We start from the raw sequence: 15,939 nt of genomic DNA on the forward strand, positions 1-15,939 counted from the left end.
AAGCCGCTTATCGAGACGAGCCCCCAACCTGAGTCTCGACCTCCGGGTTCCTAGCCTAAACAACCCCCTTCATCCCACCGTTCACGACCCCTTCATCCCTCTCCCCTCTCCCCCTCCATCATAAATACTCATCATTATCTGAATAAACTACCTTTTTATACCTCACATTGGTGTGGTCTTTGTTAGTGAATTAGCTATTAGCAGTTCCTGTTTGCAATGTACCCATGTATGTACACACAGCTATTATTAGATTTACTACTGAATAAAACTTAACAACGTGATGATTTTCAGGTAAGTTTATTTCTATGATTTCTAAGCGGATTTAAAGACATTTATTGTCCAATGGACATCACAGATAATAATATCTCCAGAAAGTGTAAGTCAACCTGAATCATGACTTCTGAATCTGAATCTGACTCATCAAGACTTGACTGTGACTTGACTATGACTCTGAGAAAGAGTAGGCCAAATTACAATAACTTCCAGTTGTTATTAGAACACAGGAATGCACCTGGTCCTTTCACCTCAATGCAAGTATCTTTGCTTCACGCAATCTCCCTCTGCATACAGACCCTAAACTAGACTTACCTGTTGGAGCCTTGTCATCTTCTCCAGCATTGCGCATCAAGCTTTTGTTAGTTTCAGCGCAGTCTGCAACCAGGCCATTCGGCTGTTCCAGACACAGCGTAGTGTCGCACTCCGTCTGCTCCAAAGGCACCATGTTCTGATTCTCACTTACTCTGCTCCACCTCTCCTCCTCCTCACCAACCACTTCATCTCCACCTCCTGCCTGTCTCTCCCAGTTGCTAGTCTGTATGCCCAACAGGGACTGGACTCTTGATGAGCAATCCACTCCTGATGAAGAATCCATTACTGGCAAGGACTCCAGTCCTGGGAAACCAGGTCCAGACCTGGCAGGACGACAAGGCACTTTGCGGTGGGCTTTCTTTTTCACCCCAGTAGAGCTTCCCCTTCTGTTATAGGGCCTTTTGGATGTTTGATTTGTGCTGTCTTCATTGTGTTTGATTTTGTCTGGACTTGAATTTGAATTGTTATTAACATGTTCATTTTGTTGATCTTGGCCTGCAGGTGTAGCCTCCCCAGGCATCACTAAGGGTTCCTCCTTAACATGTGCACTTGGTGGCCCAATTTCCAGTTCTAAGGGGGTCCCTTCTCGCTCCCTAGTGTCATGCAAGTCCTTCAGCATCATTAGAAAAGTGCTGAACTTGTAGTTTGTGTCTGGTTTGAAAGAAATGGGTTTACCATCACCCTCATTTATCAGGGACTGGAAGGATACCTCCTCCACGTTTTTAAAAGCATTCATAAAAGAAAATGGTGAGGAAGGTGAGGATGAGGAGCATATGTCAGAGGAATTATCTTCCTTCTTTGCTTTTACCCTAGAAGTAAGGGGTATGAAGTCCATTGGTGGCGTTGAGGATATCGAGAGGTCTTCATCTTCACTCTTGACATCAGCCTCAAAGTCAACTGAATCAGAAAAAGAGGGGGTGCTACTGCTAGAAAAAGCGTCCTGATCAGACTCACCATCATCATTACAATGAGATTCAAGAGATTTTACTTTATTGCAAATGTCCAGTTTGGCCCCAGCATTCCAACGGGAGTTTCGTGCAGAGTGGTACACAAGGTTGTCAGCTTTTCTGTGTGGATTCAAGAGTTCTTTCTGCTCTGCTTCCTTTCTGGTTTTTTCACGCTTCTTCTGTTCCACCTCTTGCATGGCCTTCAGGGCTCTGGTCATCAGCCGAGTGCTGGCTGGGAGGTGGGCAGGCTGCTCCTGTTGTAGGATTTTATTCACTTTTTCTGGAACCAGCTTTGATTTGTGGACAACTTTCTTGTATTTTTTAGAAGACAGGCCTTGGGGCACATGGGCATTCCTACAAATTAAAGTCCCATGCTGGTCAGAAGGCAGAGTAGCTGTATTAAAAACTGTACTAGAGACAGACGCAATGTTTTGCTCTGCGCTGCCCTGCTGGTCAGACGACATGCTTGTTACATTGGTGGCAGAAGTCTTCTTTCCTTCTGATCGATCTGATTGTTTAGAGGGTGAGAAAGTCACATTGTTTGGACTTACATTTAAAACTGGTATCCTTTCAGCTTCAGGGCTACATAACTCATCAGATGCACTTGCCACATTGGATGCAGCAATGGTTTTCCCTTGTGATGATTCTGATGAGAGACAAAGAATACCAGTCCCACTGCTAGCTTTTAATTTCTTAACTGAGACCTTTATGGCTTCTGAACTGACTACCTGATCTATGGAGACACTTGCCGTGCCGTCCACCCGATCTGATTGTTTAGAGGACATGTTAGTCACATTACTATCAGGTGTTTTTTCATTCTTTGTGCATCCAGACTGGTCAGTGGGACTAATGGTTATACTGGAGTTTAGGAACTTCTTACCCTTTATGTCCTTGCGTATTAATTTGACAAAGGGCTGCCTACACTGAGAGACCAGACTTGTTTGCTTTTCTAGCCTTGCTAATGGGTCAGTAGTGTCAACATTTAAACTGGATGCCGGAGTCTTGTTACTTTCTTCTTCTTCTGCTTGGTCAGAAATCCTGTCCTTTTTATTAGTAATGATGTCAGAATGTTCAGATTGACTGACACTCTTTAAACTCTCTGAAAACCTTGACTGGTCATTGAAACTGACAGTCAGGCTGGGCTCTAAGGCCTTTTTAGCATCTGAGCTGCCAAATTGGTCCAACTTTGTGGCAGTAAAAGTGTCACTTGTATTACTGACTGTCTGTCTACCCTTTCCACATTTGTCAGAGGGCACACCAGTCTCAACAGAGACCAGGGACTTCTGCTTGTCTGACAATCCTGATTCGTCAGCGGGACTACAAGTTGAACCAAAAGGCCTGTTAGCAACCAGGGTGTTTTTATGTTTAAAATTTCCTGACTGTTCAGGTGGCAGATTTTTTTCAGTCTTATGCTTTTCTGACAACCCTGACTGGTCAGTGGGTCCACCACCGGAGGAGGAGGCACTAGGAACCAGTGTCTTTTTACTTACTACAGATGAGTTCTTCTTCTTACAGGGAACCTTACTAAAGAGAGTGCGGTCTGGCAGCGGACTGGTTGTTTTAGGTCGTCTGTCTTTGCCTGATTTACTAAACCAAAGACCACTCTGAATCTCTGGCTGCTTCTTCTCCTCTTTGACAACTCTAATTGATAGCTGAGTTGGAACTAGCTTAGTCTGACGTTCAAGTGCTTTAGGACACAAAATCTTAGGGACTGAGTCGAGATCAGAATATGGGCACTCTCCATTGTCTCTATCTGACTGGTCAGGGCTATTATGCAACATCTTTTTAGAGTGTTTACTAATCATATCCTTTGACGATTTACTTGGTTTCTTCTTGCCAGAAGATTTCCTTAAAGTGCTTGGCTTTGCTGGAGTTGTAATTGGTGATGAAATGACGGGGGATGAAATAGATCCATTGGTCATGTGCGATGTCTCAGGAAGGGTGGGCGAAGTAGAGGGAGGAAAGGTTGGATGGGCCCAATTCACTGTCTCCGGAGTAGAAATGTTGTGGAAGGTATCATCTACAGATGAAGGATTGGAGGAAGCCATTCTGGGTCTCTCTGGGAGAACATATTCAGCTTGTGCCACACTGGATTTCCACGACTCCTGAAAACGCTTTGCAATCTGCAGAAAGATAAAAGGAAAACACTGCTCACCCTTTGTAAACAATTATAAAGTAATTGAACAAGAATGAACAAATCTGTTTTGGTTTGTGGTGTGCAAAGTTTCTTTTATTCTAACAAGACAATCACCCAGCAATGATTATGATTTAGACCAGCTTTTTTTATTAGGGCATGCAAGTAGCTACTCATAATTAATAAAATAATAATTACAGTATATTTGTAGTTCTGCTCCCTTTGCTTCCCCCTCCGGTGCAGTAGGGTGAGCTGTTCAAATTCAAAGCCTCCATGGAAGGTATGAGTTGCTTTTTCCTCAACCCAGGTTAGCTCCACAGGTTCCCCAAAGGTCCTGACATGGTAGAGCCGACAGGGCCGGTCACTGGGCTCTAAGACAACAAAAACATGAGCCTCAATCTCATGAGACGTAAACTAAAACTACACAATCCTGCACAGGAAATACACGAGTGCCCCAACTACGCAAAGGGAGATTTAAAATTTAAGAAAACTGAACTTTGATTTTACACAACTACAATAAAATGTGCAGCACTTCTATATAAAATTTGATTTAATAAGTTCCTGTTAACCATAATCTAGTAGATTTACCAGCAGTTTGTGGCCTCAACTTACTGGGACTTTAGAACAATTGAGTGTTTGTGACTAGACTAACTGTAGAAATCCACAGTTGCAAAGGAAAAACAACAAACACTTAAATAGCATGAAAGCCTAATACAGTAAGTGTACATGTCAGTGAATACAACTGTTTCCAATAGGGATGAATAGTGATGAAGGAGGAACATAACTATACATTTCTGAATGTGTTTTTCAGCATGTGTGCAATAATATGTCTTAAATGATTATCTCAAACAATCTTATTATCAGCTTTGTTACACACTGTGAATCACTGTTCATTATACAAGAAAGCTCTGCTATCACCAGCTGGGGATGTCAATTAACTGGCGAGCAAAATAATCCATAGCAACCCATATACAATGCATTAGTCTAGATAACCACGGCAAGTCAACAAAGTTTCAGGCCCACCTTTCACTCTGTGATATATTCCCTGTACGGGGTCAACGATCACCTCACAGGGCCACCAGGGTCTTCGGTTGAACTTTGCCCAAATAACTTCACCCTCTAAAAACTTCACAGGGGGCAAAGGCTTTTTCTTGAGGCTGTTCTGCTGTCAACAACATTACAATAGAGAAAAAAAACTGCAGTGAGACGTATGAAAATGAAAACAGGTTTTGTGTTCTCACCAAATGTTCTGTATCAGAGTTACAGGTGTGTTGGCCGCTCTTGTTATTTCAACACGTTTATGTACGTCGTGACCCACCGCATTTTGATGTGCATTTACTCTACTTTAAAAGACATTAACATAGGCTTGCTGTATAATCCATAATGTGAAGACTCACAGATGATGATCATACATGTCTGCCTGTGTTAAACAACTGTTGATCGCATTAAAGACTGTGGATTTAAATCATCATCATCACAAATATTACATTTATAAACAACAACCCATGAAGTAACTTTAATTGTGCAAATCACTGTAACCGATCAGGTTATAGTCTAATGCTTATTTTTAAGTCCAAAGTAGGAGATTTGTTTACCTGTATGGGGATTTTTTGACTTTGCTTGACCTGTCTAGGTTTCTCTGGGTCTTTGCCTGAACTGTTGTGGCAGGAAATCTGAACCAACTGTGAGGTGTATGCCTGAAAACATTAGATGTTGGAGTTATTAGTGAGGACAACTTGAGCACAAAGATCCACTTAATAGCTTTTTGCATTCAGTGCTGAATGAAGACATGTGAGACGCAGTTGAAGACTATTAGGGCTGCCCCCTAACAGTCGACCAAACCGTTAGCCTTGGTCAAAAACTAAATTAGTTGGGTAGTCGCAGAAAACCTCAATCTCCATTCGGGAGCTGTGCCTTGCCACTGGGACTAAAATTTCAGCGGATTATTGCAACGCGGACCTTTTCTCTTGTCACTCAGAAGTCACTTACCGGTCCAGTGCTGCTAACTCAAGCTGCCATTAGGTAGTTAGCGGTCCTGTTAGCTGACTCTACCCAGACTTGGAGCTCAGTGTACTGGGGGAGTGTCTTTGTTTACACTACTAACACAGTAACGTTTTACTGCCAGGAGGAAGAGAGACTGAGCGGAAAATGCTGCCTGGATGAGCACCAGAACCAGATCAACTGTAAGTACTATAAAATAATCCATCGTGTTGATCAGTCCCTGACTATTTGTTCTCGCTATCGTGGAAGTCTTTTATTTCCACACTTTTTTTTTTGGAGAGACAGGAAACGTGGGGGAGGGAAAGGGGACGACATGCAGCTATAGGCCGCAGGTTGGACTCGCACCTGGGTTGCTGCGGCAAGGATTCAGCCATTGTGGATGGGGCGTGCTTTCTAGTGGGGAGCTTTCTGTCATACTGCACATTGCTGCAGCACCTCCTTTCAGTCTGTGTGTTTAACACTCTGTTTTAACTACGCAGTGAAGTAGGGATGGGCATCTCTACTCGATAACTTTATGATATCGACCAAAACAGTCCAGTATCGAGAAGAATCAAAACGTCTCCAGTCAAACCAGTACTTCAAATGATACTTTTTGTAACCAGATCGCGGCAAAACAATACTATTTGTATGGTTTTTCTTGCAGCCAAACACGCAAGCAACACACCGAAAGAAAGAGAAGAGCATGTCTTTTTTTTCATTATGTGCATTTACCATAAACTGTATAAATAAAGGCCTGCATGCACAGTTGCTCACCTTCGGCTGCGGCCTCTGGCATGTTCATCACTTTTGCAAGTTTATCACCACAAGCTTGGCTTTCTGTTGGTTTCAGCTTCTGGTATCACTTAACACTTCTCTGTACATTTTTATTTACTATTCACATCACTTGTCACTGATCAATCGCTGCGTTCCATCATATCATTTAAGCGCTTTTGTGGCGTATCAGCGATCAGCTGATTTTACTCACGGAGCCTCCGGCTGCAGCTGATTTCAGATGTATTTGGTTTGATCAGCTGGACATGCAGATTCTCTTTTCCTCTTTTGCTTTTTTAGACTTTTTACTGTAGGCAAGTTAAGTGACTTGTTTAAAGAGACTCCTTTCTCGTTTTATACTTGTGACTGTCGTTTTTGGAGGAGGTTTGCGACTCATCAATAAAAGAAAAAGCGCTCGCAGAGATCTTTCAATTTAGTTTACTGATCGAAAGTTACTGTCGCCTCACAGCAAGAAGGTTGTAAGTTCAAACCCCGGTTTCCCTGGCCTTTCTATGTGCAATGAATGAATAGGACTATACTGAATCATCAGTGTCTGATGGAATCAGTAGCTTCTTGCAGGGCAGCTCCTCAGTGGTGACGGACAGCATCATTATCAGCCCAGTTGTGATACACAGTATGTTATTTCCTCGTTCAAAGACTGTCAAAAGCCAGCAAAAACAATCATGATGTGACATGATGTATTAACAGTGCTTGTATAGGCCTAGTTTTGTACTTAGCTGAACCTAACAGCTCAAATTGGCAACAAACTGAGCACACTAATGAACTGAGGACAGAATCAGTGCTGAATGTCGCGTCCGTATGAGCGGTGATGCGTTCACTTACTGTTGTACATAAGTACATTTTTACAGTGATGCGAATGATAGTTTAGGGAAAAACAGTGAATGAGCTACATAGTCAGTGACTCATTTAATTGAAATGATTCAATTATTCAAAAAGACAAAGTGATTCATAATTTACACCTCACCTGGCTGTGTCAACAGGTGTTTGTAAAAACAACAAGTTGTGGTCTTATGGGGAGTTGCTTGCTGTAACTATTTCTTGGCCAGGAACCGTGACTTCCTGGGATCTACGCTGGTTTCCTCACAAACTACCTGTAAAACCACAACCTTTTTACATACCAGCAGAGCCTGATTAGAGCCCGGCAGATTTACTGGTCAGGCTGATTCTGATTTCAGTGTAGCATCCACCTCTTAACACAATTTTTCCCTTTGATCAGGTGCTCTGATCAGGAACATTATAGGACATTTGTTACTAAATAGGTGTTCTTGTGAATGCCATCAACACCGATAAATATCAAACTCAGCTAATTGCGTTTTTGCTGTTATATGACCATGAGGAGGTTTTTGTTGGCACTGAATGACCATGGGCTTTTTACAATAAGAAAAGCACAGGTTTAAATACTAAAATTATTGATGGCTGAATTTCATTAAGCTGCTTCAGTTCTAGGGTCCTGGTACTGTCATGGTTTACTGACAGAGGCATTGCTAATGTTACAAGTAATACGTGTGCTTTTCCTGCTTGACAAGTCAAATGTCTATTGTCTTCACGAGTTGTGGGCGTGCTGCTCTCGCCTCTTTCTTTGGATTTAGCATCATGCCCTGAGCGGTGTCAAAATTTAGTTTGAGGAACGTGTCTCCAAAGCGGTTAGAGAACAGCAGAAACAAAGCAGAACCAGTGACAATGAAAAGTTAAGTTAGAGGTTGTTATGCTCCTGTGGAGGAAAAGACCTACATGATCTCTAATTGCGAGTCAGGCCCTAATTAGAGTAGGTCTGGAGTTTTCAAAGTCTGACATTGTGGACAAAATTTTTGCCTGTATATCCAGAGGTTTTCAACATACATTTCCTATATCTGCATCTGAATGGAAAGAGGATGGTATGTGTTCCAGGAATATAAGAAGCATGTTTATGGGTTTTTCTGAGCCTTAGTACTGTCAAAAAAACAACAAAAACAACAACAAAAAGACAAATATAGAGTGTAAATATATAGTATTTATGAATATACACATACATACATACATACTGTATATATCTATATCTATATATAAAGTAAATATTAATACTATAAATAAATATTATCCTATCATTATTCTTTGTCTTACTTCTATTTTGGTGGATAATCATGCAATAATGTTGTAACTACAGTAGTACAATTCGGCCATGGAGTCAGTTACCCTTTATCCTATGTTTGTTTACATTTTGGCAAATAGTCACCATTAAAAGAAGAATTAGCTATTATCTGTTCATCTTTGCATTGTACATATGGATGTACACACAACTGGAGTTCTTTCTTTATATGATTTATTGACTTTTATTTGTGGCAGACCTAGGAGATAATAACATCTTCATGTAGTGTAAATCACAATGAATCTAAAAATATGTGTATCATGTTTGTGTGTTCAGATTGAGTTATGACTCAGAGAAGTAGTGTGAGTTTTGATGCAAATTGCACTTCAAACAGGTGCTAAGGTGTTCACTGCTGCAGCTGCAACTGCTGACCATGTAGGTGACCAGGCCAAATCAGTCCGCAACAACTAACTTCCTGTCCCTTTCACCTTACGTGGTACGTTAGCCTCACATCTTTCCCTCCTCACAGTAGAAAAAACCTCTGGAGTAGAAAAGAATCATGTTCATCAATGGCAGAGCTACAGTTGTGGAGGCATGCTGTGTCTGTGCCCACCCATCATTGATAATGACCACTACTCTGTAATAACAGAGCTGTTCTTATCTGTGATACCGCAATGGTGGAACAAGCTACCACATGCCATCAGAGCAGGTGCGTCACTCTCTAACTTCAAGAAGCTCTTGAAAACTCATCTCTACCGAGAACACTTTCTACTATAACACCTCTAACCCCTAACATGCACTTCCTGTGCTCTTCTTCTTCTTCTTCTATCCCCTTACAATTCTTTTGTATTGATCACACTTTTTGTTAACTCTTACTTCTTTCCCCAGGTATTTACCCCATTGATGTCATGCGTGCTATTAGTATTTATTGTTGCTCTTTTTAGTATGTATTGTCAGTTATAGATCTCATGCTGTATTGATGATTTGTTGATGCTTGTATGTTGTTCATCAAATGTAAGTTGCTTTGGATAAAAGAATCTTCAAAATGAGTAAATGTAATGTATTGTAATGTAACAGGTGAAAGGCAGTGAGGTGTTGAGTATTCCATGCCACAGGGTTTGTTTGTACAAAAGTTATGTAATCCAGCACCATAAAGCATATTTTCTAGTCAAGTGAATGTCAGTCCACTTTTGACTAAGGGCCATTTTGAAATGTTATTATGTTGGGTCTCTCTACACCAGAAACAAAGCTGTATGTCTATCTAATAAAGATGTTGCTACTGCTAAAATAAAAATGAAAAGCTGTTGTTTTGTGACAAGTTCACTTAGGGTAATAAGGGTAAAACTTGCCATTGAATGCTTTGAGTGACTATCCTCAAACAGGAACAGCTCGGTGTCGCTTTCCCACTCGTCATCTGAGCCGTCCCAGTATCTCCTGCGCTGACCAGAGGACTGGGACCGGGTGACGACCTTGGCTGACGACAGGGTAGCATCCTTAGAGTCCAAATTTAAGTCTCCAGTAGTGGACTGACGGACGTTCCCCGCCCTCTCTTGTTTGTCCTGTAAGCCTCTCATAGGTGACACGGCCTCCCGCTCTTCATCATTGTCGTCATCCTCAAATAAAGAGGATTCAAAGTGGAGGAAGCCATTAGCAAAGGGGCTGTTGCTATCGAGAGAGAAGGCAGGGCTAGGCGGGCCTGAGAAACAACCTTCTGTCTTTTTCTCAGAGACAACAGGTTCGCTCCGATTGGCCGCTGGCACGTCTCTACTTCTAGTTTGGACCACGGGTTGTTTTTGTCCAGCAGAAGAGTTACCAAAGCTCTCCTCCCTGCTTGTATTCTGTTTGCCAGGATAATCACTGCTAGTGCAATCAGCCCAGGAATCCCTCTCCACCTCCTTCCCCCTCTCCTTCTTGTTCACCCCCCACTCCCAGCTCCTCTCTGGCTCCCTTATCGGCAGGACCAAGTCAGGCTGGCTCACCATGGTGGTGAGATGTTGCAGCCTCCTGAGGGGACTGTAGTTGGACGAAGAGGAGGAGGAGTGGTGGTCCCTTTGTGTGAACCCAAAGATGGATGCATGCTTGAGGGAGGAGGAGGAGGCAGCAGCAGACATGGCGAGGCTGATCCTGTGGTCATGGTGTCTGGAGGAGCAAGAGTGGGAGGAGAGGTCACGACCGGGGGTCAAAGGGCAGCTGGACTGATGAGTCTCCCTGCCAGGGCCTGTGTAAGGCCCACTCATGCTGGCATTGTTCCTTCCTGAAACATGAACAGAAAATGATCAGTGTACATTCTTGGCACCAAACAATCATAAACATCAAAGTTTCGACTATGCGTATTTTTCCTATAGCCTATTATTATAAGCCACCTATAACGCCCACTAATTACTTGTGGAATGCAGTTGTGATTTTGTTTAATTTAAGATATCTTAAGAGATCTATAATCTTAGCATAATTTTCCTATAAGAAATTACTTTAGCCATGTTTTTTGCATAGCATGCTTTTTACAATCTGTCACAACATCGCTACAGCTTATCTAAAGTTATCCCTGGCAGCTGGTAATGAGACAGAGCAAAGGGACAGCTCACACATCAAATCCTTAAATACAGCACAATCTGCCTTCAGAGGATGTCAAAAATAAAACGTAAACAGATTTCCTGACGATGAAAGGATCAACCTAACGTGACATTTTTTGGGGAGAGAGAGATAATGCGCCGCACAACGCAACCTAGCTGTAAAGGAAATTTATCGCGATATGATGAAAATGACATCAAGCACAATAAGGTCAGCAGCCTGTAAACTCACACACCTACATGCAGTATACACTCACAATAAAGCCTGTAGGATTATTACAGCGCGTCACGTTAAAAATCAACCCGACGCTAACACGCCGGCGCTGTAACCACCAACTGGAATTAAAATGGACCCGTTCGTGCGCGCGCATGTAGATAGCGCGCGTGTGTTTGCGTGTGTGTATAGGTGTGTGCAACTGCATGTGTGTGTGTGTGTGTACGTCTGTTGTGGCTTGCAGTGGCTCCGTAATTGCACGAGACAGGAACACAAACGCTACATAACACCACGAGACGACGACACAAGACAAGTTCACCTATACACACACACACACAGACACACGCACGCACACACAGAGAGACACACACTTCCACAGACTTCCTTCCGACAGATGCGGGCTAGATGTAAATCAAACAACAAAATCACGCAGAAAACGCCAAATGACACGGGATCTGTCGCGAGAATCTTACCATTCCGGTGTCGGCCACCGCAAACATGACCCTCAACCCGTTCATTATGGCGTTTAAATGTGCCAATTTCCAATTTTTTGAAAGCGGATGAGGAGAGTCCCAGCGGCAATACTACTAGGCCTGGATCCTGTGAAACGTACTCACTCACCCCCACCTCCCCTCCTCCTCCTCCTCCCCCCTCCTCCTCCTCTCTACATGCGCTAAAGCCTGGTCCAGCGGCCCCTGGAATAGAAATTCAGGCGTGTTGTGCTCCTCCAGCGACACTCCCCCTTGTTTCTTTGTGATAACTACAACTTTATAATTCGCCGTCTATGGATTTCTGCTCTGTTGAATGGCTGTTTCCTGCCTGCAGACTCTGCATGCCCCTTGAAAGTCAGTCTCTCTCTCTGCTGTGCGCACTGTCAGTCGTCACCACTGCCTCCCTCCCCAGCCGGTCCACAGCATGGAGCACAGAAGGGGCCGTAAATCTCCCTTAAAGAAAAGAAAAAAACAGAAAACAATCTGAGCTGACAGCCTCCAAAAAGCGCACTGGGCGACCACACGACACCTCCAAAAATAGCCCCGCCCTCTTCTTAATTACAAGCATCAATTATTAACCTATACCAGCCTGCCATCACCAATGACATGTCACATGCCAAACTTGTGCCAACAACTGGCATCTTCTCCACCACCACCACCTCTACCCCGACACGCACTTGGGCAGCACACATGCGCCTGGAGGAGACGAAAAAAGAAATAAATGAAGTAAATTCAAAAATGTCCTCCAACACCACGTCTGAGAAGCAGTGAATGGTGCAGCAGGCTACCCGGAAAAACAGATGGGTTTCCTTTCCTGAGACGAGTTGCTGTGGTTGTCTCTGGCTGGCTGCACACCCGGTCCCTTCAAAATGGAGTCCTCCAGCTTTAGAGGAGGAAAAAAAACAGGCCACAAAGTGTTAATATATGCTCGATATAAAGTTCAGCCAGCCACGGAGAAACTGAGCTTAAAAGCGCACCTCTCCTGTGCTCTGGATGTGTTTCTGCAGGCTGTTTGAATCTTGAATCACCCAATGCCACGACAAAACAATTTTCTTTAGGCTACATGGTAGGCTATGCCTCCCAAAGTCACTGTCTTAGGAGCGTGTTCTGCCACGACAAGGAGGCACAGTGTGTGTGTGTGTGTGTGTGTGTCAGTGTGAGTGTGTGTGCCAAACGCACGTCCAACAGCAAAACCCATAACATTTAATGGCACTTTAAGCGTCGAGTGTTCTGGTTTGGGTACTGGGTTTTGTGCATATAAAGGGAAAACAAACAGTCAGCTTTTCTTTTTTTCAGAAACGAAGGGGTGAAAGCTGAAAAACAGCAGCAGCTCTCGGCCGGTAAGAGCTGAGCTGAGCTGGAAAACATATCGAGGTTTTTGTGTGCTTGATTTTACGGGTGAGGAAACGTCCAGATCGAGATTTGGAGACGATATGTCAGAGGACAAGGCGGACGGGCATAGGGGGGACGAAGGGTAGTTTGGAGTGTAGAAATACCCCCCACCAACACCACACACACATACACTCCACTCTTGTCACAGGGAGGCGATCTGGGAAACGGCGTTCATGATCGACACGGCCGTCAAACAGCAAACCCTCCCCTCCTCTGGGAAATCCTGGAGAGGTTTTAATAACGAAGTGAGATAAATCTCGATGAGGTCATGTTGACGCTTAGCCCACAGAAAAAAGGAGTCTCTGCAGGGCTGTTAATGTGAATATTTTTACGTTTCTGCATCCTCACACACGCAGCTTCCTCACTTTCCCCGGTGTTTTTTTTATTTTTACTCAGTTCACAAGGAAACACGGAGGATTTTATGGATTTATGGCTTGCAGCCTCGATCCTAGCAGAAGGAGGTTTGGTGACAACGATAGAGAGAGATACCTATGATAGAGGCAGACAGGAGAGGGAAAGACAGGCGGAGAGGACAGGGCCTGCTGCGGGGTTTTTTGCGGCGCAGAACAGCGCCGCGCACCGGCAGCGGTGCGCATCTCCCGGCGAGCCACCGTTATAATGACCATTAACTAAGTTTCATTCTGTTTTTAACCAGCGTTAGTCAGCGTTTCCACTCCCCGGACTTTCCGCTGCTGCATCAAACCAGGTTTTGATTTGACAAAGCATTAAGGCTGCTTTATGAGTCTGATCCTCAAAAACAATAATGCTTATAAAGTCCCCTTAGAGATATAAAAAATGTGACACCACAGTAAAACAAAAATACACTTAACATCTTAATAAATGATTGATTTCACCTTTATTTCAGCGTGTCATGTGTTATAAAAGCATAAATCCTAATTTGAAAAGATGAAAAAATGTAGTGGAGTACAGTACAATATCTCTCTGAAGTATCATAAAAGCAAAATACTATGGAAGTACAACTGCAGTGCCTAAGTAAATGTACTTTCCACCCGCAGTGGATTATAATAATAACATTATAACAAGTATAAAGGTTGTTTTGCACCACAGAGCAGGTGGGTGGGAGGGGGATGCTAGTCAAGCTGAAGTCCATCAGGGAAAACAGCTCCCACCCCCTGCATGACCCAGGTCAAAAAGAAGTGCTCTTAAAGGCACTGAAAATATACTTGAAATTCACATAGTAGCCTATCCTTATAGTACATTCATACTCCTAACATGCTTACTACAAGTATATTAAAGATATATTCTCCTGAGCTTTAACATACTTCTCAAAAGTATACTTTGAATAAATTGGTAATAAATATATACTTAATTAAACTTTTAATAAATATGCTTAAATAAAAGTATATTTTTACAACATTTTAGTATATTTATTAAAAATATATTTATTTAACTCTTAGTAAATACTGTTTAGGTGTACTTTGTGGAAGTACATTGTTAAACAATTACACTTTTAGTGGGTTGAAAATATATGCCAAACATGCTTCATTGTGTAGAGTACTGCAAAATATTGTAATTAGGGCCTGAGCACGAACCGTGCGAGGTCCCTATTGAAACTGTAAAGATTATTTTTTCTGCAAAGTAAGCTCAATTTTGCCCACTAGTGCAGTGCATTCAACCTGACCAATCAGAATCAAGGTTTTCAAATCGACGACCCAATCACATAGCGTGGTTTGGAAATATTTTCCTTGGTGGATAGCTCTGCTGTGCATTAGCTAATGCTAGCACGTAGATTACTATATTTGTTAGCTAAGTTAACGTTAGTTAGCATTTTAATAGCTTCATAATCGAGACAGCAACTTTCATCTGCCTTAGACAGTTTTGGGAGTAACGCATTACAAAAGTAACACAATTAAACATTACAGTAATGTATTGCTTTTTGCTCTAAGGCAGTTTTTAATGTTACTAAAATTTCGGTAATATACAGTCTCTGTAACCGTGTTGCTGGAATTTGATGCATGAGATTTTAACAAGGCAGGCCTGTATGAGCCCTCAATCCTGCTTTTGCACTGTTAAAATGACCAGTGAGGTCTTTATCAAAGTAATAAATGCTACCAATATGTTGCTATCTGTGTGCTAAAGAATAGGTTCACATTTTTATAGTCTACCTTAATACTCACATGTCCATGTTACAGGAAGTTATTGGTCACTGTAATCATTATTATTCCTGCCCATATAGTCTGTAAAGACATCACTACAGTTGTCATTTTTGTATAAATTCATTCTAAAGTTTAGCTGAAGCTACTATGAATCATCAGCTAAGCATCTGGATTACACTTTTCAAAAGTGAATATCTTCTAAGGTACACTGTTTTTATTTAGAGATTTCACTTCACTGCAACCATGGAGGGGTAATCATTACAGTGACCAATAGTTCAGTTATAACAGCAATGTTAAAGTGTAACTTACACGGGTATGTGAGAATTTTTTTAAGATGCGCTTGAAATAATGTTTTTATGTACTGCAATGCCTGACCACAAGATATAATAGCATGTGATTCAATGTGAAATACTGCTCAATACTGCTCTTTGGATGGTCATAGATCCTGTATTAATTTTTTAAAACGTGAACCTACCCTTTGCCAACTTTAACCTACTTACTATAGACAGGCAGAGATGGAGACTCAGGTAAACTCCCACTGCAACTTTACAGTAATAGTTTTATCAGCTGCAGGTTGAACTAATCCATGCTCGTTACATGATCACAGTACATTTGCTGCCTTTAGCCGACGTGCTACATTGTTAGCTCGCCT

At 42.4% G+C, this 15,939-nt stretch overlaps 1 protein-coding gene across 8 annotated transcripts in view; it reads right to left on the reverse strand.

Moving 5' to 3' along the window:
• nsd1b (nuclear receptor binding SET domain protein 1b) overlaps positions 1-12,892 on the reverse strand; it is a 39,047-nt gene extending 26,155 nt beyond the window's left edge. For 2 of the 8 annotated variants that reach the window (XM_038708387.1, XM_038708380.1), the window contains exons 1-8: positions 12,756-12,892; positions 12,567-12,661; positions 11,761-12,474; positions 9,856-10,760; positions 5,265-5,366; positions 4,693-4,834; positions 3,868-4,040; positions 589-3,658 (exon numbers count right to left, since the gene is read on the reverse strand). In XM_038708387.1, the coding sequence (XP_038564315.1) occupies positions 589-3,658; positions 3,868-4,040; positions 4,693-4,834; positions 5,265-5,366; positions 9,856-10,743 (4,375 nt within the window). In that variant the 5' untranslated portion in view covers positions 10,744-10,760; positions 11,761-12,474; positions 12,567-12,661; positions 12,756-12,892. The other 6 variants (XM_038708381.1, XM_038708386.1, XM_038708383.1 and 3 more) reach the window with 6 other exon arrangements.
• Between the last annotated feature and the right edge of the window lie 3,047 nt (positions 12,893-15,939).

The sequence above is a fragment of the Micropterus salmoides genome, unplaced genomic scaffold (genome assembly GCF_014851395.1).
Source record: "Micropterus salmoides isolate LMB-PRFRI ecotype aquatic unplaced genomic scaffold, ASM1485139v1 Ms_hic_scaffold_9, whole genome shotgun sequence".
Taxonomy (NCBI): domain Eukaryota; kingdom Metazoa; phylum Chordata; class Actinopteri; order Centrarchiformes; family Centrarchidae; genus Micropterus; species Micropterus salmoides.